The 26772-nt window shown below is 41.4% G+C and overlaps 1 protein-coding gene across 15 annotated transcripts in view; it reads right to left on the bottom strand.

Moving 5' to 3' along the window:
• The window catches only part of nrxn3a (neurexin 3a), a 1637233-nt gene that overhangs the window by 235857 nt on the left and 1374604 nt on the right, over positions 1 to 26772 (bottom strand). For all 15 annotated transcript variants that reach the window (XR_007933698.1, XR_007933699.1, XM_051920149.1 and 12 more), the window contains one exon: positions 20593 to 20764. Coding sequence is in view for 13 of the 15 variants with exons in the window: in XM_051920149.1 (XP_051776109.1) it covers positions 20593 to 20764 (172 nt within the window). In the remaining 2 variants the exon portion in view is untranslated. The remainder of the gene's footprint in view (positions 1 to 20592; positions 20765 to 26772) is intronic.

The raw sequence follows: 26772 nt of genomic DNA, 5'->3' as shown, positions 1-26772 counted from the left end.
AGGATAAAAGGGAACACTGGAAGTAAAGCTACCAGTTCACTTTCTGCAGTGAGGTATATGGACTTTAACTGCTTATTGTCTAATGGAAATCCCCAGGTACAGGGAAAGCCAATAAGAAAGCACATTAAAGATGGAGATTGGTTGTCCCAAATTGTGAATCCTTTCTCTTTCCTCTAGAATGGACAGTTTGTTCACTGGTCAAATGTTCACACTGCATAGAGTCTGTATGTTCTCCCTGTGTCTACATTGGATTTTCTTAAGGCACTTCAGTTTTCTTACAGTATTCATTAGAATTAATTAGTGACTTAGAATAGACCTGGAATGAACGAGCGGGTGTGTGCGTTAGTGTTCTTCACAGTGACTGAGCACTGCATTTGGTGTTGGATCCTGAACTGGATTTAATCAAATTTGACAGTTTATGGATGGCTTGATTTTATGCAACTGTGCACAATAAACCATAACAACCATAAAAGCTTCAAAATATAAGTCATATTTGAAGGTTTTTCTAACATTATCAATTGCAGCAGGTGTGTGTTAAGGAGAGCTAAATGCTAATGCTGTTCAGTGGTATATTTTAACTAATGGTGAACATTTCAGCTTAGGTGTATTAATCACAAATCTAAATAGCTCAGAAAATGCAAAACCATAAAATCCGAAAAATGCACTTAAAAAAAAAATAATGTGTGGGAGTGTAAAGCAAACACAATCAGAGCAGCAATCATGGCTGACTAAAGTATTTTTTATCCAAGTCACTGCTGAGTTGTGATGTGCCTTTTAGGTGGTGAGTGGCACTGGTACTTAAATTCTGTCACATGGAAAGCTGTCAGGTTGAAGGAATAAAACCGTAGGGTGCTAGATCTAAAACACAGTGTATCTGGCAAATGTAATCATTTCTGCTAGGCAAAGGCACAAAAAGTACAACATCTACTGCAATTACTTGTATGCATATAAAACAGTGCTGGTGTGCTGAAAGACTTGCGTGCCGACTGCTTAATCCCTGCAGGGCTCAAGCTCGAATTCCACTGATTTACTGTCAGCATCCGCATCCTGTAGCTTAAGGACTTCAAAAATTCAAATTAGTACATCAGAAAGGTCTCTTCTGCTGCTCTCTAACTATTACACTAGTAATCTGAGACATGCTTGTTTCGTAAAGTAGCTTGTTTGGTATGGTAAAACAGCCAGCAGCCCAAAGTCGCTGCAATCACCACTGCAGATACTTTGTTCTCCATTAAGAATCTCCTCAAGCTTCTCATTTCATCACTTACAACTCACAATTTCCATTCTGTCATCCTCCATTTCCTTGACTTCTTTCCACCTACATCTCAGTTTCTCAGTTTTACTGTAAATGATTGACTGTCCCCAAAAACAGTAGAGTGAAAAAACCATAGCAGTATTTCTACAGTTTACTGCTATCAGAGAGGGTCCTTGCTATGGAATATAGACCTCCATTGTAGCTAGTCACAACCTATCACAACCATGCATATTATTACTGGTTGCATCAAGACAACTCATATTTTTTCACTCCCCACATGGCCACATTCCACCCCCAACTTTGTGAAGACAGACAGAGGGAATAGAAGTAATGTACAGCTACCCATACACCATGATATCAGGTCTCCTTACATTAGTTACAGTCTAGTCAACTGTCAATAAGATCAGCAGGGGCCCTTTGGATATACAAAGGGAATTTGAGGAATCTTGTATTCAAGCAAACACCCAACAATATACAGTACAGTATTTATACACATATAACCACCAGAGGCCTTCTGGATTTGAAATGCCCAACTGAAGTTTCAAAAACAACAGAATCCACACAGAACACTGTAGATGTGGAGGTCTCCCTTTTTACATGGTGAATAATTCCTAGCCAAAAATGTATCTCTCATTGTGTTCAGTACTGTGAATGCATGTCCTACTCTAGTGAGTGGACAGATATGTTGACCATCGAGTGGATAAAAAACCTAAACATTACATTGTGACTGCACTTTTTTGTGATTTCACAGTATACAGTACATATAGTCACGCATGTGCAACTGGGGATCATATTCTTGGCTCAACTAAGGTAAGCGATTTCCTTCCATGGTGAGAGGGAGCATGATCACTAATGGTATCTTCTCTTCCTTCCACAGCAACAAGAAGAAACACAGTGAGGGCACCAAACCCTAACCATGATGCCCAGAGCAGGCCTTGCCTCTTCCATTTAGGACATAATACAGTAAAACAGGATGGCTCCAGAAAATGGCATCTCATTCATGGCCAGGATTTCATTACATATGAGCTTCTGTGCAGGGTTGTGTGCAGAACTACAGGGTTACAAGACCAGAAGACAAATGGAAGACATACAGTGCATCCGGAAAGTATTCACAGCGCATCACTTTTTCCACATTTTGTTATGTTACAGCCTTATTCCAAAATGGATTAAATTTGTTTTTTTCCTCAGAATTCTTCACAAATCACCCCATAATGACAACGTGAAAAACGTTTACTTGAGATTTTTGCAAATTTATTAAAAATAAAAAAATTGAGAAAGCACATGTACATAAGTATTCACAGCCTTTGCCATGAAGCTCAAAATTGAGCTCAGGTGCATCCTGCTTCCCCTGATCATCCTTGAGATGTTTCTGCAGCTTAATTGGAGTCCACTTGTGGTAAATTCAGTTGATTGGACATGATTTGGAAAGGCACACACCTGTCTATATAAGGTCCCACAGTTGACAGTTCATGTCAGAGCACAAACCAAGCATGAAGTCAAAGGAATTGTCTGTAGACCTCTGAGACAGGGTTGTCTCGAGGCACAAATCTGGGGAAGGTTACAGAAACATTTCTGCTGCTTTGAAGGTCCCAATGAGCACAGTGGCCTCCATCATCCGTAAGTGGAAGAAGTTTGAAACCACCAGGACTCTACCAAGAGCTGGCCGGCCATCTAAACTGAGTGATCGAGGGAGAAGGGCCTTAGTCAGGGAGGTGACCAAGAACCCAATGGTCACTCTGTCAGAGCTCCAGAGGTCCTCTGTGGAGAGAGGAGGACCTTCCAGAAGGACAACCATCTCTGCAGCAATCCACCAATCAGACCTGTATGGTAGAGTGGCCAGACGGAAGCCACTCCTTAGTAAAAGGCACATGGCAGCCCGCCTGGAGTTTGCCAAAAGGCACCTGAAGGACTCTCAGACCATGAGAAAGAAAATTCTCTGGTCTGATGAGACAAAGATTGAACTCTTTGGCGTGAATGCCAGGCGTCACGTTTGGAGGAAACCAGGCACCGTCCCTACAGTGAAGCATGGTGGTGGCAGCATCATGCAGTGGGGATGTTTTTCAGCGGCAGGAACTGGGAGATTAGTCAGGATAAAGGGAAAGATGACTGCAGCAATGTACAGAGACATCCTGGATGAAAACCTGCTCCAGAGTGCTCTTGACCTCAGACCGGGGTGACGGTTCATCTTTCAGCAGGACAACGACCCTAAGCACACAGCCAAGATATCAAAGGAGTGGCTTCAGGACAACTCTGTGAATGTCCTTGAGTGGCCCAGCCAGAGCCCAGACTTGAATCCGATTGAACATCTCTGGAGAGATCTTAAAATGGCTGTGCATCCAACCTAAAGGAGCTTGAGAGGTGCTGCAAAGAGGAATGGGCGAAACTGGCCAAGTATAGGTGTGCCAAGCTTGTGGCATCATATTCAAAAAGACTTGAGGCTGTAATTGCTGCCAAAGGGGCATCAACAAAGTATTGAGCAAAGGCTGTGAATACTTATGGACATGGGATTTCTCAGTTTTTTTATTTTTAATAAATTTGCAAAAACCTCAAGTAAACTTTTTTCACATTGTCATTATGGGGTGTTGTGTGTAGAATTCTGAGGAAAAAAATGAATTTAATCCATTTTGGAATAAGGCTGTAACATAACAAAATGTGGAAAAAGTGATGTGCTGTGAATACTTTACGGATGCACTGTAATTATATGGAGCTACTAGGAGGCTACCACAATGATTCTTGGTGCTTTGGTATATATTTATATAACCAGTTTGTTTGTTTTTACAAAGTTTATGTTTTATTTCATGTTGTTCCTGACACAGGGGGCATGTCACGTGACCAGGATCAGTACATATGTGACATTGAGGTAATTACACTATTAATATGACAGCGGTTCCATCTTATGGTATCCCTCAGTTGGATAAATATCAACAGTCTCTGGCATTAGTTACTTTGCAATTCAAGTAGGCCAAGTGCCAGGTTTCATTTTGGGTTTTGCTCCCCTTTCTGATATTTACTTTGATTTTTAGTTTGCCCCTTTGCTGTGCACTCAAGTTTCTTTTGATTGTTTAGTTCCCATCTTGTCTGACCGTAACTATGATTCTCGTCTCTCTTTATTGTCTTCTCACAATAATCACTGGAGACGCTATCTCATATATTGTAAGTTTGTTTGATGGGTAGCATTGGCTGATAGATCAGGATTTATAGTCAAAGGAAATCTGAGCGCTAGCTGTCATGTGACAAGGATGATGTTGGGTCTTCTCCTAGCCATTTAGTGCTTAATGTGACTTATTCGTTTGACACAACGTCATAGAACAGAAGGCCTAGGGTTCACTATCGCTATAGTGGAGGTGTTTGTAAAACAAGAATGGCTACTATACAGGATGAAAACTTCTGCATTGAAATCTGTGCCATTTTAATGTTTCAATAAAATTGACGGGGAGGTCAAAACAACTTTAGAAGTAATGTAGAGCAAGCTGTCATCCTAAATTCATCTGGCACAAGGATTGTAATGGCCAATTAATTTGGTCTCCTTATAGAATGATAAACACTTAAAGAATATAAAAAAATACAAACATATTGTGATATTTGCCCGGACACCACCAGTCGAAGACCGCATCTTTATACAAAATACTTTTTATTTTCTTCCAGTTAACACAACAACTCAGTCCCGCACAACTCACAGTGCCTCTAGCCCCAGTCACCCTTCTCCTGGGCCTTCTCTCTCCTCGTCCCTGGGCCACCTGTCCTCTCTCTCCAGGAGCTTCGTCCTGCTCCTGCTCCCGACTCCAGCTCTCTGATAGGAGGGAGGCGGCCCCATTTATCCTCACCCGGATGAGCTCCAGGTGCTCTACCTGATGTCACGTCCTGGTGTGGCGGAAGCATCAGGAGAGCACCCGGAAGCACTCCGGGTGACCCTGGAAGGATCGTCCTCCATGAGTGTGGTGGAAGTAAATAAGTCCCGGGCTCCATGAGGCTCAGGGGCGCCCCCTGGCGATGGATACGGGCCTCCAAGGACTTGAGCCTCCCTGCCTCCTTTCTGTGACCCACCTCTGCTCCAGGGCGGTTGTCCCCTCGTGGCCCGGAGGACAAATATGCCACCTCTCGGTCCCTCCAGGCGTCCAGGCTGGGTCTGACCCCCAGCCATGTATGACAATATATATAGAGTAGTATTAAAATGACATATTAACTAAGATCCATCACGGTGTGCATGTATCAGACTTTCTACATATGCTTAAATGGACCATCACCCTAAGAGTATGTCACTTCTTCTTCTGTGCTGTTCTGGACGATGACACAATGTGGTGTAACTGGGAATTGTACTATGGGCAGCTCACGGTTACTAGGTTACTATGGGGCAGTAGGAATACAACAATAATAATTTATTGATGTCTTAGCTAAGATATGAACCCCTCATTAACCTTCACCAAAAACTCAAATATTTGTAATCATAGAAGAGAAAATTTCGAAAACAAGGAACAAAAAAATAACTCATGATAACAGTCGAAAAGTTAAACGCTGAAAAGGGAATGGTCCCTCACAGAGAATATTCTACTGCTTAGTGAAATTTGGATGACCGAGTTTAGCAGCAATTCATCTTACTGAGGAATAAGGAGTGAAGCTGTGGGAACTCAAGGGCAATCACAGCTAAGATTAGACTACCTCATGTGTCAAGATTGGATAGATCTGTCTATAAAATAAAACAGTCCAACATGACGAGCTGTTTAATAGTGAGAGATACGGATATTGTTTAAAAAGCTTTCCAAAATCTTAGTCGGTACTCAAGGAGATGTTTCACTTTGTGAGTGGCAAAGAGGCAAAACAAAACTCAAGGATACATGATGGTTTTAAATTCCTTACTTAGTTTTGCTCAAGTTATTCTTGAGATATTTAGCCTAAATCAAACAAGTGCTTAATAAGGCTCTTGTACGTAAATGAGATGTGTGCCATGATGTGGTTTGTACTTGAAAATTTCTGAGAAGCAATAGCCGTCTCTAGCACCAGATTTGATGTTGTCATTAATGAGTTGCACTTGAAAACAAAATGTACCGGTAAACAACATTATGACAAAAATTAATTTCTAAAGAAATAACTAGATGATTTTAAGAAACCTATTATAAAAAAGATGTCAGTTATGCAAGAAAATTGGTGTTCAGGACACTAATACATCTATGGTATTTTCTGAAAGCACACATGGACTGTACTGAGCACTGGTGATGTGTGAACCCCCATTGAATTCATTTCACCTCAAGTATTGTGAAAACATAGAATTGTTTGGGAATTTTGGCAAACTTGTCAAAATGCATTGAAGTCAATGGGGATGGTGAACCTCAACTAGTTTTGAGTAAATATGATGGTGCAACAGTCTTTAAAATGTCCCTAAGGGATAGGGAAACAACTATGCCAACTAAGCTGGACTGATTAATGTGATCAAAAATGTGACTGTGCCACTGTGACTCCCTGATATAAAATTTCACTTTGATCCCTTTATCTCTCCCTCTGTCTACAGAGCTCTTGACAATACGACTAGCTAACAACCACAGAGCCTGTGATGCAAGGAAAGAGCATCATACACTCAGGAGCTATCCCTGTCACTACCCGATCTGCGCAACATGGCGAGGAGTATAACATGCTTAAACCAGCAGTAAAAATGCAATGTACGATGGATCTATGAGGAACAACAACATCACACGTATGTGTAAATGCCATAAATTATTCAAGCAGATTGGGTAGTGACATCCCCATTAAACATGGATGCTGCGGTTCTGTGATGTCATGCTGGTCTTGCAAAACACCAAAGGGTAATGGCAAAAAAAAAAAAAAAAGTTTTGTCTAAGCCAGTCTCATGGAAAATTTCTCAAACAAGATCACTGGCAAAACGAGCAAATTCATTGTGAAAAACACTTTGGTGAATTTCACAGATCTTAGAAACTTCACTTGCTGGTCCAGACACTTCTCTAGGGCTGTGAAGCAGTTGTGTTAACCACTCTGATCATTACTGCTCTTTTATTATGTATAAGAAACTATTAAGACATGTTAATGTTCATTTCTTTGATCAGCTATTGACCATTGTAAAGGTGTAACTGGTAAAGACCGCATCTGCAGCACAAATAATTTCTTTTTGTCGATCATGGTGCCAGACAGTGGCAACATGTTGCATGCTGGTTTGACCAGCAAGTAAGAATTTAACTGTACTCAGTACATTACTATTACTGCTTAGTAGAAGAATTTTATTTCACCTGGCATGAGTCTTTTGAGGAGCATCACTGTGCCAAAAACAAGGTTGAGGGTATGTTAATTTAGCTGACACTTGAAGAAACATGCTACACAAAAGATGGATTAAAAGAATATCAATAAACAAATGTAACTGGAAATCTGGCATAAAGCATCACACAAACTAAAGGCACCCTGGATCTTACATAAAATATCAGGTCTAAACTCTCCCTTACCCTAATCCAACTAAACTTTCCATTTTTGTATTTGCAGTCATGATATTTGGCAACAAACACATTTGATATGAAATGTTGGGCCAAAATTTTGCAAAACTTGTCAAAGTTGATTACTCTATGATCTGAATTGAACAAATTTAGAAATCAATATTAAAATATCAAAAACACCAACTTCTTTTAGTATTAAAGCTGTTCACTAGAACTAAAAGTTTAAATTTCAGTTATTATTATACTTTATTGGGGATGGTCAGGTAGAGTCTAGGTTCAGTTTTGAATGTTCTCCCCTGGTCTGAATGTTTTTAAGTGCACAGGTGGACATCGACAAGGCCAAAGAAATGCAACCTAGAGAGGCATTTAAACTGACCAGGGCACAAGTTGCTCTCGCATATATGGGCCTGTTCCACAAAAAAAAAAAATAAAAAACACCCTTGGTAACCAATTACCATAAACTGTTGAAAATTCATACTCTCCGTGAATGTCAACATTCAATCACGCGATTATTTGTCTCTTTATCCACAGATTGAATAAATGTCCGAAACTGAAGTTTTGTTTTTCTGAACAGTATGCAATATACAGTGCATCCGGAAAGTATTCACAGCACATCACTTTTTCCACATTTTGTTATGTTACAGCCTTATTCCAAAATGGAGTAAATTAATTTTTTTTGCTCAGAATTCTACACACAACACCCCATAATGACAACGTAAAAAAGTTTACTTGAGATTTTTGCAAATTTATTAAAAATAAAAAAATTGAGAAAGCACATGTCCATAAGTATTCACAGCCTTTGCCATGAAGCTCAAAATTGAGCTCAGGTGCATCCTGTTTCCCCTGATCATCCTTGAGATGTTTCTGCAGCTTAATTGGAGTCCACCTGTGGTAAATTCAGTTGACTGGACATGATTTGGAAAGGCACACACCTGTCTATATAAGGTCCCATAGCTGACAGTTCAGTCAGAGCACAAACCAAGCATGAAGTCAAAGGAATTGTCTGTAGACCTCTGAGACAGGATTGTCTCGAGGCACAAATCTGGGGAAGGTTACAGAAAAATTTCTGCTGCTTTGAAGGTCCCACTGAGCACAGTGGCCTCCATCATCCGTAAGTGGAAGAAGTTTGAAACCACTAGGACTCTTCCTAGAGCTGGCCGGCCATCTAAACTGAGCGATCGGGGGAGAAGGGCCTTAGTCAGGGAGGTGACCAAGAACCCGATGGTCACTCTGTCAGAGCTCCAGAGGTCTTCTGTGGAGAGAGGAGAACCTTCCAGAAGGACAACCATCTCTGCAGCAATCTACCAATCAGGCCTGTATGGTAGAGTGCCAGACGGAAGCCACTCCTTAGTAAAAGGCACATGGCAGCCGCCTGGAGTTTGCCAAAAGGCACCTGAAGGACTCTCAGACCATGAGAAAGAAAATTCTCTGGTCTGATGAGACAAAGATTGAACTCTTTGGTGTGAATGCCAGGCGTCACGTTTGGAGGAAACCTGGCACCATCCCTACAGTGAAGCATGGTGGAGGCAGCATCATGCTGTGGGGATGTTTTTCAGCGGCAGGGACTGGGAGACTAGTCAGGATAAAGGGAAAGATGACTGCAGCAATGTACAGAGTTCATCCTGGATGAAAACCTGCTCCAGAGCGCTCTTGACCTCAGACTGGGGCGACGGTTCATCTTTCTGCAGGACAACGACCCTAAGCACACAGCCAAGATATCAAAAAAGTGGCTTCAGGACAACTCTGTGAATGTCCTTGAGTGGTCCAGCCAGAGCCCAGACTTGAATCCGATTGAACATCTCTGGAGAGATCTTAAAATGGCTGTGCACCGACGCTTCCCATCCAACCTGATGGCGCTTGAGAGGTGCTGCAAAGAGGAATGGGCGAAACTGGCCAAGTATAGGTGTGCCAAGCTTGTGGCATCATATTCAAAAAGACTTGAGGCTGTAATTGCTGCCAAAGGTGCATCGACAAAGTATTGAGCAAAGGCTGTGAACACTTATGTACATGGGATTTCTCAGTTTTTTTATTTTTAATAAATTTGCAAAAACCTCAAGTAAACTTTTTTCACGTTGTCATTATGGGGTGATGTGTGCAGAATTCTGAGGAAAAAAAATGAATTTAATCCATTTTGGAATAAGGCTGTAACATAACAAAATGTGGAAAAAGTGATGCGCTGTGAATACTTTCTGGATGTACTGTAGTTAGACAACCTAATATCCAAATATGGAAATATTATAATTATTTCACCTATGTGTTTAGTAAAGTTTTTGTTATGAAAATAACATGTATTTTATTATTTCAGCAACTGTGTTTACATCCTATGAATATAGCAAAATTATATGACTTCCACCATCCACCAGTGACTGTGTGTCAAAATATTTTCATTGCCAATAGCAAACAAGCAAGCAATATTGTTTAGCTCTGCAATTTCCAGTTTTCTTTGGGACCAATAAAGTTTCTATCTATCTATCTATCTATCTATCTATCTATCTATCTATCTATCTATCTATCTATCTATCTATCTATCTATCTATCTATCTATCTATCTATCTATCTATCTATCTATCTATCTATCTATCTATCTATCTATCTATCTATCTATCCATCCACATGGTGATGTGCTCATGATCAATCACGATTACTGCTTAGTTTGAAAATTTCTGTGCCCTGATACCAGGAGCTTACCCAGGACAAGGGCACTACTAGAATGGAACAGGGCACAGCTTGACAAAAGAGATGACAGAGACTTGCCCATGTGTGAAGCTGAGTTTGTGCTAGAGATGGCATAAAGAGTGCATTTAACCTTGAACTGTGGCACAAAATGGGTCAATTCCAGACAAAGAAAGGCACAAATGCTGAAAGACCAAATACAATTTCTGATACCCATCTGCTGGAACTCTTCATTTTAATTTTTTATGTGAACAGAGTCAATTTCATTTTAAACACAGAGACCAAAACACCACGCCACCTATGAACCCAGTATTGTGATTAGGTGTGACTGGAATGGAAGAGATTTTTTTTTTCAGTCAAACCCATCACTACTGACAGATTTAGGCAAGAATAATGTAAAGACTATTTGATTAATTGAAGTGCTGTCCTAGTGCATGAATTAAAGCTCAGTACCACAATGACAAAATAACACTGGAAAGCTTGTCACAACAGTCATAAAGCAAAACCAAAGAAATGACACAAGTTAACGTTCAGCTGCAAGGCTGTTTTTGGCTCAGAAGACACTGAGCCGGGAACTTGTGGAAAGTTTAAAATCCCTCTGCCACAACAGAGCTGTAATTCTGTTTCCTAAAAAGAACCCGCTGCCACAATTGGTTACCATCAAGGGAAAGTTTGAAAAACTAAGTTTGCCATGTCTTATTCATTCTCAGTAAAGTAAAGCAAATATATTCTAAAGTCTTTCCTGTTTGTCTTCCGGCATTTTTAAGTCACACATTGAGGTGTACTAACATGACACAACTGTCAAATTCAGGCTAACATCTCACCCACACAATCAGAGAGCATCAATGCTGGATGAGAACAAGTTTGAGGAGCATCACTGCTGTGCAGAAGGATTTCACTGGACCCTGCAGAGACTGAAAGAAATGTTCACATGATTTACACGTGCTTGCTGCATTGCAGAAAAGGCATTTCTCACTCCTGAGTCTTTGAAAATGATATGTTAAGGAAGAGAATTCTATGAGGTAAGACTGATTGTAGAGCTAATTGTTAGCGTATTCATGGCATTGACTTTATTATAGAGCTGTGAAAAAGTGGTCGGTGTCCTTTTGGTGTTAGAGCATTATGCAGTTGAACAAAATGGTGAAGTCTAAGTTAAAATAATATCACACATCTATATGGATACCCTAACTAAACAATAATTGCTAACATTTTACTTAAAATCTAATCACTTTTTGTTACTGATTAGCTTTCTGCATTAGGCAAGGGTATGGCTTTTAGTGCTGTTTAGGATTAATGAATCTGAACCCTTTCTGTGGTTAAATTTCCAATAATTTCAAATCAGCAGCAGAGATCTGGTGATACTGACACAACATTTGACTCTGGTATTTTATCTTCTGTGAAACTTTGCAGAGAAATTAAACGGGGCTACTCCAGCTACAGTGTAAGACTTTTGGACAAGATCTGCCCTTCGAGTGATTGAGTCACCCATCAAAGATGGGGTTCAGTTCAAGATTGTGTAATCTGCTAGGGCTGATAGGAGCATTCTTGATAAAAGCAACGTGTCCAACGGGTGAGCACTCCTCCACTTTCATGGGTTTGATTTAAAGGGGATGCCAAGGTACAGTGTTTATGGATGCATTGAGAGTCACATATCTGTCTCCTCTCCACAGACAGAAATGCTGCTTTCTTGAAAAAACATCCATAACCAATGAAAAACTCTGCAAATCCACCCACTTCTTCTGTCTGGTGGACCAGAAACCACTCATGGATGTTTGTTCTAATGTCTTTAGATCCAAAAAAGACATTTACTATAAGAAATATGTGCTGAAGGCTTCCCCAGTGCTCTCCTTGGCTAATGTTTTCTAAACCTTCCCAGAACTGACAATTAAATGAGATTTCCATATCTGAGACCTCCATTCGCTGGGGACATGCAAGTAGGAATTTCACTGTACTGTTTACACATGGCAATAAACTTAATCTTGAACGTGAACTCTTTCTTGGGTTACCAGTGAGTCCTTTAACAAAAAATACATCTTTACGTTTTGCTTGATTGTGGTTCAGAGTCATGATTGGTCATAAGGTATAGACAGACAGACAGACAGACAGACAGACAGACAGACTGACTGACTGACTGACTGACTGACTGACTGACATAGATAGATAGATAGATAGATAGATAGATAGATAGATAGATAGATAGATAGATAGATAGATAGATAGATAGATAGATAGATAGATAGATAGATAGATAGATACTTTATTAATCCCAAGGGGAAATTCACATAATTCACATGGTGTACCATTTCTAAAAACTGTTCTTTGTTTTCTTAATAAACTTTATCAATTGTAAGTTGTCTAGTCTAGTTGTCTAGTTGTCTCTTTAGAAATGAGGCATAAAGAGATTTTGAAGTAGAGAAGCAAAAACTGAGCTCACTTTTTAAAATGTCTGCAGCTAAACACCAGAACTTCTACAGAATAAAGGTGCGTTTATCAGACAATCTAGTATTTTATATCATGGCCTGTAGATTCTTCCAAATCAACAATAGTGACACAGGAAAACAAAGTAAATGTGATAGAATAAGAAAATCATAGAACAATCTAAATGATTTTTCATTTGTCTAAGTATTTTTTTTATAATAAAAAGGTACACAAAATATTACTTAAAGGTACTGTAAGCACCCGAATAGAATGAATTATTCAGCATTCTGGTCATGCCATAGCATTGCTTATGTTAAATTGTTTGTGGAGTGCTATGTTTCAGTGGAACAAAAACAGAAAATAAAGTGTTTGTCAAAATATTGAGTAATGTCACTCACATCCACTGAGAGAAACACTTTTGTTCAAAGTGTACAGAACATATTCAAGCAGAGGAAAAGGTTAAAAGTGGCTGCTTAAGAACCAAATTGCTTATCTTCAGCTCTGTAATGGGTAAGGAATCTAGCTCATTTCCCCTTCTCCAGTTTTCCAATCATATCCACACTCCCCCTAATCTGTATTTACATTTATTCAATATCTTTTGTAAATGTAATAGCTTCCTTTGGTCAACTGAAATTTATGCGGTGTCTTCCACTCCACTGTGGCACAATCACAGTCTTTCTCCTTTCAAACCCCACTTTCATGGTCAGTTACCCGAGCTTAATAAATGTAACAGAAGGCACAAGTGTGCTACATTTTCTGTCTGCAAGGGCTTTCCTCATGGTACTTCAGCTTTTATCTAGCATCCATGAAGGCATGCAGACTAGATTAACTGGTGACTGTACACTGAACTACCGTTTGGATGTATACATATGTGGACCATATAATAAATTGGCACCATCCTCCAAAATGTTTACCTTCTTGAGCCCAGTGTGCCCCCTACAGCCTCAAATGGGTTTGAGAATGAATATATATGTATACAAATTTAACCTGAAACTGAAAACATAACTGCTGTGTTTTTAATTTGATTATATTCTCCATAATACAATCCATCCATCCATCCATTGTCTCCCGCTTATCCGAGGTCGGGTCGCGGGGGCAGCAGCTTGAGCAGAGATGCCCAGACTTCCCTCTCCCCGGCCACTTCTTCTAGCTCTTCCGGGAGAATCCCAAGGCGTTCCCAGGCCAGTCGAGAGACATAGTCCCTCCAGCGTGTACTGGGTCTTCCCCGGGGTTGGACGTGCCCGGAACACCTCAGCAGGGAGGCGTCCAGGAGGCATCCTGATCAGATGCCCGAGCCACCTCATCTGACTCCTCTCGATGCGGAGGAGCAGCGGCTCTACTCTGAGCCCCTCCCGGATGACTGAGCTTCTCACCCTATCTTTAAGGGAAAGCCCAGACACCCTGCGGAGGAAACTCATTTCAGCCGCTTGTATTCACGATCTCGTTCTTTCGGTCACTACCCATAGCTCATGACCATAGGTGAGGGTAGGGACATAGATCGACTGGTAAATTGAGAGCTTCGCCTTGCGGCTCAGCTCCTTTTTCACCACGACAGACCGATGCAGAGCACGCATTACTGTGGATGCTGCACCGATCCACCTGTCGATCTCGCGCTCCATTCTTCCCTCACTCGTGAACAAGACCCCGAGATACTTGAACTCCTCCACTTGGGGCAGGATCTCGCTACCAACCCTGAGAGGGCACTCCACCCTTTTCCGGCTGAGGACCATGGTCTCGGATTTGGAGGTGCTGATTCTCATCCCAGCCGCTTCACACTCGGCTGCGAACCGATCCAGAGAGAGCTGAAGATCACGGCCTGATGAAGCAAACAGGACAACATCATCTGCAAAAAGCAGTGACCCAATCCTGAGCCCACCAAACCGGACCCCCTCAATGCCCTGGCTGCGCCTAGAAATTCTGTCCATAAAAGTTATCAACAGAATCGGTGACAAAGGGCAGCCCTGGCGGAGTCCAACTCTCACTGGAAACGGGTTCGACTTATTGCCGGCAATGCGGACCAGGCTCTGGCAACGATCGTACAGGGACCGAACAGCCCTTATCAGGGGGGCCGGTACCCCATACTCTCGGAGTACCCCCCACAGGATTCCCCGAGGGACACGGTCGAATGCCTTTTCCAAGTCCACAAAACACATGTAGACTGGTTGGGCAAACTCCCATGCACCCTCCAGGACCCTGCTAAGGGTATAGAGCTGGTCCACTGTTCCGCGACCAGGACGAAAACCACACTGTTCCTCCTGAATCCGAGGTTCGACTATCCGACGGACCCTCCTCTCCAGGACCCCTGAATAGACTTTTCCAGGGAGGCTGAGGAGTGTGATCCCTCTGTAGTTGGAACACACCCTCCGATCCCCCTTCTTAAAGAGGGGGACCACCACCCCGTTTTGCCAATCCAGAGGCACTGTCCCTGATGTCCATGCGATGTTGCAGAGGCGTGTCAGCCAAGACAGTCCTACAACATCCAGAGCCTTGAGGAACTCCGGGCGTATCTCATCCACCCCCGGGGCCCTGCCACCAAGGAGTTTTTTGACCACCTCGGTGACCTCAGTCCCAGAGATGGGGGAGCCCACCTCTGAGTCCCCAGGCTCTGCTTCCTCATTGGAAGGCATGTTAATGGGATTGAGGAGGTCTTCGAAGTACTCCCCCCACCGACCCACAACGTCCCGAGTCGAGGTCAGCAGCGCACCATCCCCACCATATACAGTGTTGACACTGCACTGCTTCCCCTTCCTGAGACGCCGGATGGTGGACCAGAATCTCCTCAAAGCCGTCCGAAAGTCGTTCTCCATGGCCTCCCCAAACTCCTCCCACGCCCGAGTTTTTGCCTCAGCTACCACCAAAGCCGCATTCCGCTTGGCCTGCTGGTACCTATCAGCTGCCTCCAGGGTCCCACAGGACAAAAGGGTCCTGTAGGACTCCTTCTTCAGCTTGACGGCATCCTTCACCGCCGGTGTCCACCAACGGGTTCGGGGATTGCCGCCATGACAGGCACTGACCACCTTACGGCCACAGCTCCGGTCAGCTGCCTCAACAATAGAGGCACGGAACATGGCCCATTCGGACTCAATGTCCCCCACCTCCCTCGGGATGTGGTTGAAGTTCTGCCGGAGGTGGGAGTTGAAGCTACTTCTGACAGCGGGCTCTGCCAGACGTTCCCAGCAGACCCTCACAACACGTTTGGGCCTACCATGCCTGACCGGCATCCTCCCCCACCATCGAAGCCAACTCACCACCAGGTGGTGATCAGTTGACAGCTCCGCCCCTCTCTTCACCCGAGTGTCCAAGACATGTGGCTGCAAGTCCGACGACACGACCACAAAGTCGATCATCGAACTGAGGTCTAGGGTGTCCTGGTGCCAAGTGCACATATGAACACCCCTATGCTTGAACATGGTGTTCGTTATGGACAATCCGTGACGAGCACAGAAGTCCAATAACAAAACACCGCACGGGTTCAGATCGGGGGGGCCATTCCTCCCAATCACGCCCTTCCAGGTCTCACTGTCATTGCCCACGTGAGCATTGAAGTCTTCCAGCAGAACGAGGGAGTCCCCAGAAGGTATGCCCTCTAGCACACCCTCCAGGGACTCCAAAAAGGGTGGGTACTCCGAACTGCTGTTCGGTGCATACGCACAAACAACAGTTAGGACCCGTCCCCCCACCTGAAGGCGAAGGGAGGCTACCCTCTCGTCCACCGGGGTAAACCCCAATGTACAGGCTCCAAGTTGGGGGGCAATAAGTATACCCACACCTGCTTGGCGTCTCTCACTGGGGGCAACTCCAGAGTGGTACAGAGTCCAGCCCCTCTCAAGGAGATTGGTTCCAGAGTCCAAGCTGTGCATCAAGGTGAGTCCGACTATATCTAGCCGGAACCTCTCAACCTCACGCACTAGTTCAGGCTCCTTCCCCTTCAGAGAGGTGACATTCCACGTCCCAAGAGCCAGCTTCTGTAGCCGAGGATCGGACTGCCAAGGTCCCCGCCTTCGGCCACCACCCAACTCACACTGCACCCGACCTCCTTGGCCCCTCCCATAGGTGGTGAGCCCATGGGAAGCCATAGTACATAATACAATATAATATTAAAAACATTTATTATATTGAGAGGTGCAGAAAGTAGCACTGCTGCATTATGGATCCAGGGTCTTGGGTTCACACTTTGTGTATATGTGGAATTGGGCCCTCCAATAGACTGTCACCCTCTCCAAAGCTGATTCCTGCCTTATGCCAAGTGATGCCAAGACAGGTCCTGGCACTTGGTGATCCTGAACTGACTTATACTGCTGGAGAGGCATTTTTCCAGGGATAACACAATACCTGGGTCACAATGCAATAATATTAATTATAAATGCATTAAATAATTCAAACATACTTATGCAATATATCACAATATATTATTCATTTGTAGATTGGATGACATTAAATTTGAAATCATGTCCCAATAGGAAAAAATGATAGTTCCAACTACATGTCATTAACTGAACTAGATTGTGAACATATTACACAACTTACTCAGCAATTACCACCATACTCAAAACCCAAAGTCACCTATAATTAAGAAAGCTGAACATTCCCATGTTTCTAAACATATGAAGCTATCTGGAATTGCAAAATAAATAATAAGGAAATGCTTACTGGTATGTGTGTTGTAAACATGCATCCCATTTGAAGGACTATTAATCTGTGCTGGTGACAGAGCTACAGTACATCTGTGTAATGACGGCAGAATTCCATTCTGTCCAAGCTCTTAGATAACAATACAATCACTAGCTGATTAATTTCAGTAAACAAATATAGGAGATCGCAAAATAGTTTTCAACTATTATATATATAATTTCCCATTGGGATTAATAAAGTATCTATCTATCTATCTATCTATCTATCTATCTATCTATCTATCTATCTATCTATCTATCTATCTATCTATCTATCTATCTATCTTTTTAACAATGCTGATTTTAATGTATCTCTGTACCATATTGTATAATATGTATAGTGCTAATTACATTCAACCAATGAGGTCAAATAACTAAGATTACTCAGAGAAACAATTCCTTCCATTCTCTTAAGGGCACATGGATTAAAAATGCACAATGACTTTGGCAATACAATGTTGGGAGTAGAGAAACTGTTACATTCTCTCTTTGTTTTTTTTTTTTGTTTTTGTTCTTTATTTCGCCTTATACAATTTCTTGTATTAGGAATTTGGTAGTTTTCGCATACCCCTTGGGGTCAGAGCGCAGGGTCAGCCATTGTACAGCACCCCTGGAGCAATTACAGGTTAAGGGCCTTGCTCAACGGCCCAGCAGAGCAGTGGCCTTTTGGCAGTGACGGGGATTCGAACCGGCAACCTTTGGGATACCAGCGCAGCTCCTTAGCCTCAGAGCCACCACTCCGCCCTAATATATATATATATATTGTCACACACGTGCGATTAGGAGGCAGCTAAAGGGCTTAAGTAATGGTAATACTATGCCAGACCAGGTGGTGGTAGAGTGTGCTGACTGTCTCTCTCAGTCTCTTGCAGACCATTCCCGGGAAATCCCATCGGGTTCCGGCACTACTGATGACATCACTTCCGGCTCTGAAACCACTGATGACGTCACTTCTGGGTCCGGTGCCACTGATGTCACTTCTGGTCTTGAAGATGTCACTTCTGGTTCCAGCTTGGATGACCTCATTTCCTCTCCCTACCTTTAAAGCTGCCATCTTACCTCCACTTGATCACTTCTGGTTTGGACTCTGTCTTGTAAACACCTCAACCTTTTTTTCAAACCTTTTGCAGCCAGGAACATATTATACAGGTCGCTGCCCCAAACCTTTGTGACTGTCTGGAGTCGATTTTGTTACAATATATATATATATATACTGTATATACAGACATACACATACATATAGTATATGCAGTATATGTATACAGTATAGTCACACATGTATATTGTGTACAGGCCTCAGGCCTTGTGTACAGATTGCAGTACCACTTTGGGTAGTGAGAGGGTGCTGTCATTCACATTTTCTCCTCTTTTATCCACAGACCAGGGGCTGCAATACAAAGGCCCTCCTACTTGTGCAGGAAACCTCTCTCCTTCTGGAAAAGAGACGATATAATGGCCACAACTACCTCTAGCTGACAGGAATCACCGGCTTCTTCAGTATGTTGCCTTATCCTTTACTATACACTAGACGTATATATATGTATATCCATCCATCCATTATCCAACCCGCTATATCCTAACTACAGGGTCGTGGGGGTCTGCTGGAGCCAATCCCTGCCAACACAGGGCGCAAGGCAGTATATACATATACAGTATATATATATACTGTATATATATATATATATATATATATATATATATATATATATATATATATATATATATATATATATATATATATATATATTTATATATATATATAAATACAGTATAGTATATATAGTCACGCTCATGCTTAAAGGCTCTGATGACTGTAATTCCCTGTTGATCCAGGTGTTGGCGCTATGTCTTAATGTCTTTTCTCCTCCCAGTGCAGATCGGAAGATTGACAGGTATAACATCACTGATATCACTTATGGTGTCCGTCCACCTAGACTTGGCTCTTCCTGACTTAAGGCCATCTTCAGTCCAGAACTTGTATCTGGAAAAATGTCTCTAAAATTATTGTGTGTCACCAGAGTGCTGCCCGAAATCTTTATTGTAATCTGACTATTCCCTTACTGTACAGTATATATATATATATATATATATATATATATATATATATATATATATATATATATATATATATATATATATATATATATATATATATATATATATCTGTACAATTTATACAACAGCTCACATTCACTCAGAAAGGTTTGGGATCATAAAGGTGACTTCTCTTGCCTACACATGCTACTCTGCTCCCACACAGGTGACTGTAACATGTTCATGTCACTGCAGATTGAAAGGAGAGTTCAGAAATGATCAAAGCAGTTAGTTTTACGAGGTCATACTGACAAGTCACACTGGGAATTTTTCGTAAGTCATATGGTATTCCTTCTAAATGCAGTAATTGTGAAAACTCTCTGTCATATATAGATGTGCACTGCACTTCCTTTATAAAGTGCCTTTTCCTTGTTCAGAGCATTTTACAAGCAGGTGCAATTTACAGATATTTTAACAGTCATATCACATGAAGGACGAGCCACTTGCTCAGGCTCACACATTGAGTGTTAGAGGTGGGGATTAAGCTGACACAATTGTGATTTAAACTGTGATGTGCTACCCACTAGACTGAGTGTCTATAAAAACAATACAAACTCAAACTTTGGTGTGCTATTTAACTTATATTACACTGTAATGTTAACTCACTTTGGGTCTGTGTTCAATAAAAAGGCACTGGGAACATATGCGTTCATTGAGTGATTGATTACACTTTATCATTCATAGCCACCTGCTGAAATCTGGGGACACCGAGTGAATTTCCAGGTTGTTTTAATTATTTTTTATTCTTTTAAGTTTGTTTTTTGCTTGTCTTTTGGTGTTTGTGATATCTCATGGTGATATGCCGCCATGGCAGCTATTAGATTTAGATTGTCTCACATAAAATATAAAATGCTCATATTAAAATAGAATAATGTACTGACTACATTCTATTATGACTATCTGCTAGTCCAATGCAGTGAAAAAATCTAGTGGGACTTTTTTTGAGATTAATCTACTGCATTGGTTACTTAAAAGCAAATACTGTCCAATACTTTTTTTGTTATTGCTACATTTACAAATAATGCTTTATTAAGAATATTAGGTTCTATGTTACCTGTTGGATAATGCTCGTTGATTGGCCAGTTATCCACTTGCAGCGTTGCGTTGCCACCGTTCCTGGTGAACCGTACAACATGATATTTACCATCACTTATAGTCGTGCTGGTTTCTTGAATGGTGATGTCCACTGTACCAATGTTAAATGTGACTCCAATTTTGCCTTGTTCCTGTAGAGATAAAAAGGTTCTATGAGTGCTTTATGTCAACAACATGTTAAGAGTTAATAATTAATTTTACACTGATATACTTTCCAAACGTCAAGGTAAAGGTTTGAATAACTCATGACCATAGGTGAGGGTAGGAACGTAGTTCGACTGGTAAATTGAGAGCTTCGCCTTGCGGCTCAGCTCCTTTTTCACCACGACAGACCGATGCAGAGCCCTCATCACTGTGGACGCCGCACCGATCCGCCTGTCGATCTCACGCTCCATTCTTCCCTCACTCGTGAACAAGACCCCAAGATACTTGAACTCCTCCACTTGGGGCAGGATCTCGCTCCCAACCCTGAGAGGGCACTCCACCCTTTTCCGGCTGAGGACCATGGTCTCGGATTTGGAGGTGCTGATTCCCATCCCAGCCGCTTCACACTCAGCTGCGAACCGATCCAGAGAGAGCTGAAGATCACGGCCTGATGAAGCAAACAGGACAACATCATCTGCAAAAAGCAGTGACCCGATCCTGAGTCCACCAAACCGGACCCTCTCAATGTCCTGGCTGCGCCTAGAAATTCTGTCCATAAAAGTGATGAACAGAATCGGTGACAAAGGGAAGCCCTGGCGGAGTCCAACTCTCACTGGAAACGGGTTCGACTTACTGTCGGCAATGCAGACCAAGCTCTGACACCGGTTGTACAGAGACCGAACAGCCCTTATAAGGGGGTCCGGTACCCCATACTCCCAGAGCACCCCCCACAGGACTCCCAGAGGGACACGGTCGAATGCCTTTTCTAAGTCCACAAAACATATGTAGACTGGCTGGGCAAACTCCCATGCACCCTCCAGGACCCTGCTAAGGTCAACCAAAAGTGTATTTTTGAAAGTCTGACTGAAGTTTAGGATGCTAATTAAATTAAGATATGGGCTCTGGGAGGCATGGCGGTGCAGTAGTGGACAAAGCGATCTGGTGTCCTGGGTTGGTTTATGCATTCCATCCAGTGTTGGTGGGATAGGCTCTGCTTTCTGGGACTCTGAAATGGAATGAGAATTTCAATTCCATTCAGTTTATTTTTGTGCCTGACCGCTGGCACAGTGCCCTGTGACAGGTAGATACAAATACAAACTTTACAAATTATTAACTTTATTAGTATTAACTTCATGAGCACACAAGCAGAGAGTGATTTGTTTAAGGTTGTGTTATGTTATGTTATGTTATGTCACACAAGCTCTAGTCAACCCATAAGCAAGACTTGGAGTAAGCAAGCTTATGGAATCGTGTTTAAATTGGCTGCATAGATGGATGGACAGATGGACGGATATTTGGATGAATAGATAGGCGACGGATGGATGGATGGATGGATGAACACATTGTAATTTTTTTGTAAAGTATTTTATGACAATCTTCATCGTAATCACTCCACTTAGTAATACCTTTCTTCAACAGGAACTATCTTCCCAAGTGAGACATCATTAATTAATAATTAAATCACATCATTACATAATTTTTACTTATTTGCTTTGTGGGATTAATAACATAGTGCATGTTGTTTATTAAAGTTATCTTCCTGCAGATAGTGTAATGAAATTAATGTTACTGTTATTGAAATGGTCATTAGAAGAAAATCTTAAGACATTACGTAGAATACTAAAGAACTACCTGAATTTACGGTGTACGTACCATTATTGCAATAAGGCTGCCATGTCAGGAATACCATATACTGAATGTGTAACTACAGTTACTGAGCTAACTTGACAATTCACAGTTCCATATAGAATACAATAAAAAGAAAACAATACGTGCTCACAAATAGGTCCTCTCGTATGCAGCTGGCATGGTGTCTAGTACTGGGGCAGGATACCCATTTGAAAACAACACTACAATAGCCATTATCTGTGTGTGTTTCTAAAACTAAAAAAAGGGCAGACTGTATATATCTTGATCTTGAAAGAGACCATTTTGTTTGTGATAGATATGTTTTGGATCTGTTAAAAATGATCCTGGGTTGTATTGCTGATGTGAATGTGTTTGTACAGAGTCAATGGCTTTTCCAAAGCTTAGTTAAATGCCACTAAAGCTCGCTTTTGGAAGTATCTAGAAACACCACAAATGGAAACAGCACTTCAGGCAATTCAGGTACACAAATTAAGCCTTTGTATAATCACATAAATATTATAAATTTGTTTTAGTCCATAGGACACAAAAGAATCCTGGATTTTGCTTTGTTCTAGATGCAGTATTTCTATTTTAATGAACAGAATCAGCAGCCAGAATTCCTGCGATTTTACCAGCTGCAATTATTATTATTATTATTATTATTATTTTGTACTTAACTGCTCAGCTTCATTGTTTTACTTTTGGTCAGATAAGTGTAAGGACAATATACGGTACACACTTGCTTTTTCATAATAGCAAAACCACATGGCTTAGAGAAAAGGGACCCTTGCTGACTGAGCTAGTGAATCTTTTCCTGTCAGAAATTCACATAAGAAAAGTGAAATGCATTACAGACTGATAGATAGCAGACTGCTTATCAGATCAGGGATGACAACATTAGTAATTACAGTCGAATTTGCACACCTTTTTCTCCTTTAAAAGTTCCAAAGTTACTTTTCCTGATAACTGTCCTCTCCTGAGAGATGAAATCTTGCATCACGTCATCTTAACTGCCCACTTCATTCCTCTGTATTCTGACAGTGTTGTAATATTTAAAGACATTCAAGAATGATACATTTTCATGCTTTTTTTTTGTTCTCATTTAAAAGGTAGTATCTATCTGTTCATTTAATCTTTGCTCACTGTCAAAATGTAGTCCGTTGTCTTTTAGCTTTATGTAGTTTTTCTTAGAAGGTAAACTTTGATTGTCTTGATTACAAATTGTGAATTTCCCATTGGGATTAATAAAGTATCTATCTATCTATCTATCTATCTATCTATCTATCTATCTATCTATCTATCTATCTATCTATCTATCTATCTATCTATCTATCTATCTATCTATCTATCTATCTATCTATCTATCTATCTATCTATCTACAAAATTTCTAGTGTAATGTTCAGTGAAATGTTACTAAAATAATCTAACACAAGATTCTCAAACCCAATTATTCTAATTTTGAGGTTGAGGGCATAAAGTGAGAACCAGCCTGGACAGGACACCAGTCCATCACAGAGTCCATGTCAGCTCCACAAAGACAACAACCAGGCTGAAACCACCGTTCGGTCCTATTGTGAAAATTCCTTTTAAAAAATTTGTAAAGCACACTACCAGTATATGACGTTTTCTGGTTTCCTCTCAAATCTCAAAGACATTTCAGTGAAGGTTGAGTGCTGACTTTAAACCGGACCAAAGTGAGGGCATGCAGTTTGGTCTCTAAATGTGCCATTGATAGAATAACTTTTTACCAAGGGTCGGTACCTGTCCTGATCCCAATCTTGCTGAAATAGCCTTTATGTATATTCAAATTTGAATTTGAACACACTGAATGGTGTGGCTTAGCGATGTATAGTTAAGTGCTGTTACTGCATGAACTCAGCATCCTAGTATGAAATCCCATTCACTTTCTTTTGTTGTCTTTCCATGTTCTCCCTGTTTCTAAGGGGAACTAGTGATTCTACAGTAAATGAGCCCCAAGTCAGAATTTATTTGAGCGTCCTTGCGATGGACTTGAACCCGGTCAATGGTTGGTTGATGCCTTGCACCTGATGCTGCAACTCTGAATTGTAGTACATGAGTTGCATAATGTACATTTTATGTCATGGATTAAGAGATCTAATTACATTTTAAGACATGTCAGATTCGTTTAATTGTTTTAAATTAAATCACTGTTCAGTTTTTGAAATATCTCAAAATGATTTCCTATGAAAATTCCAATTTCCTGAGTAAGCACTCCACTTTAGCTTAATCTGCTTAAAGATATACTACCTAAAAATGGACAGGAAGCTAACTCAAGATAATCACGAAATGTGATATCATGAAACGGACTACCTTTTGAGGGAGATAAAACATATTTTTGCACATATCTTAGTTTTTATAGTGCTTCCCATGAATCTAAAATGCATTTTGAGATAGTGGGAATTGCAGATTTAATTTACAAATTATTGATATTTAACATACTGTATATACTCGAATATAAGCCAAGTTTTTCAGCACCCAAAATGTGCTAAAAAACATCACCCTCGGCTTATATTCGAGTCAGGTCTCGCTGCCCCCGCCATCCCGACAGAAAGCTGGAGTGTACGGTACACACACGGGCGTACGAGAGAGAGAGAGAGACACACACGCGCGAGAGAGACACACACACACACACGTGCGCAAGAGAGAGACACACGTACGAGAGAAAGACACACGCGAGAGAGATACCATATTGTTTTTGTTGACCCTCTTCTCCACTTACAGAGCTAGTTTACTATTTTTCTTTGAAATAAATACTCAAAAACATTTAACCTACTGATGCCTTAATTAATGTACGGTAATTTTATTGGTATTTATTTTGATTATAGAAACTTACCAGTAAAAAACTTTCCCACCCTAGGCTTATACTCGAGTCAATAAGTTTTTCCAGTTTTTGTAGGTAAAATTAGGTACCTCAGCTTATATTCAGGTCGGCTTATACTCGAGTATACATGGTAACTTTTTTTTAGGATCTTTTAAAATACATCTCTATATATATATAAAATCCAACGTCTGCCTGTCTGTATATCTGTCCACTTTTCACGAGAGAACTACTTAACGGATTTAGATTGTTTTTTATCTATAATTTGCTGGAACATTCTGGTTGATTTGCGACTTCTCTCATTCCGCTATTTATCATAGTTCGCTTGCGGTACCAATTTATTTGTTCAAATCCGAGAGACATGCAGTGGGCTGAGGGGTGCCCTCCTCACTCACGTGCCAGCCTCGGGGTGTTCCTTACCTCCACTTAGCTAGTGAACGAGAGAACTACTTAACAGAATTAAATAGTTTTTTTTCTATAATTAGCTTGAACATTCTGGTTGATTTTACGACTTCTCTCATTGCGCTATGAATCATAGTTCTCTTCCAGGAGTGAAATATTTGCGCTAATCCGAGACAGAGGCTGGAGGCCGAGGGGAGAGGGAAGTGTGACGTCAGGAGTAGAGAGCTGGGCAGGGGCCTCCTCACTCACGTGCCAGCCTCCATTCAAGTCATTCTACCTCTATGTTTTGGAGTGTACCTCGCCTCCGCTTAGCTAGTGATACCTGTTTGTTTATTGATTTTTGACGTTTGTCCTGTTTCACTACTAAGTGGGTGGAGCCACGGGGGATGGCTAGTATCAGATATATGAATATCTGAACTGTGTTTTAAAATATGTGAAACTAATAGTAATAATAATAATACAAATAACAATAATAATTATTATAAATATCATCAAATAATATTCTCCTAACCCTTAATAAAATTCACAGTCCCGGCAGTATTGACCTCGTCTGGCCTGAACCTAAACAACGGGGTTGCTTCAGGGAGCTGGAGCTTCCTCCCCAAGTTCTCTCTTAGCTCTCATTTCTTGACTGACCTCAGCCGGTTCTGCCTTACTGAGCTAGTGGCTGAAAGACTGGGTCCTTCTTCGGTAAAGGTGATGATGCCTAATGTTTTGGCACTAGGTTGATGTTTCTTCCTTCCTTCCTTCCCTCCCCAAATTGTCTGTAAGGACCTGAAAGACTTGGTGTCACCTTTATGTCCCCTAAGTTAATGCTATCTCAAATCTTGTTACCCTGAGAGGATATGGAACCCGGATCCCCACTACCACCAAGATTGTGTAGTGGATCCTCCCTATTAAACCAACTCTGTAGGTTATCATAGACTGACTGCAACAGGAATGACATGCGAAATGGTTCCATCCTCCATATGTTAGCCCATGAGATCTTCCTCTGTGTGATGTACCACCTTGTCCAGGCTCCTTGCTGCCCTAATTCGACAGTTCTTGCTCTCTTCCTCTAGTCCTCAATGCTCCTCATCTCATCTTGGATCACAGCACTCCTTTCCTTTATACTGGATGTTCCA

The sequence above is a fragment of the Erpetoichthys calabaricus genome, chromosome 16, assembly GCF_900747795.2.
Source record: "Erpetoichthys calabaricus chromosome 16, fErpCal1.3, whole genome shotgun sequence".
Lineage (NCBI taxonomy): Eukaryota > Metazoa > Chordata > Cladistia > Polypteriformes > Polypteridae > Erpetoichthys > Erpetoichthys calabaricus.
The sequence above is the reverse complement of the archived record's forward strand: the minus strand, read 5'-3'. Positions and strand labels throughout refer to the sequence as shown.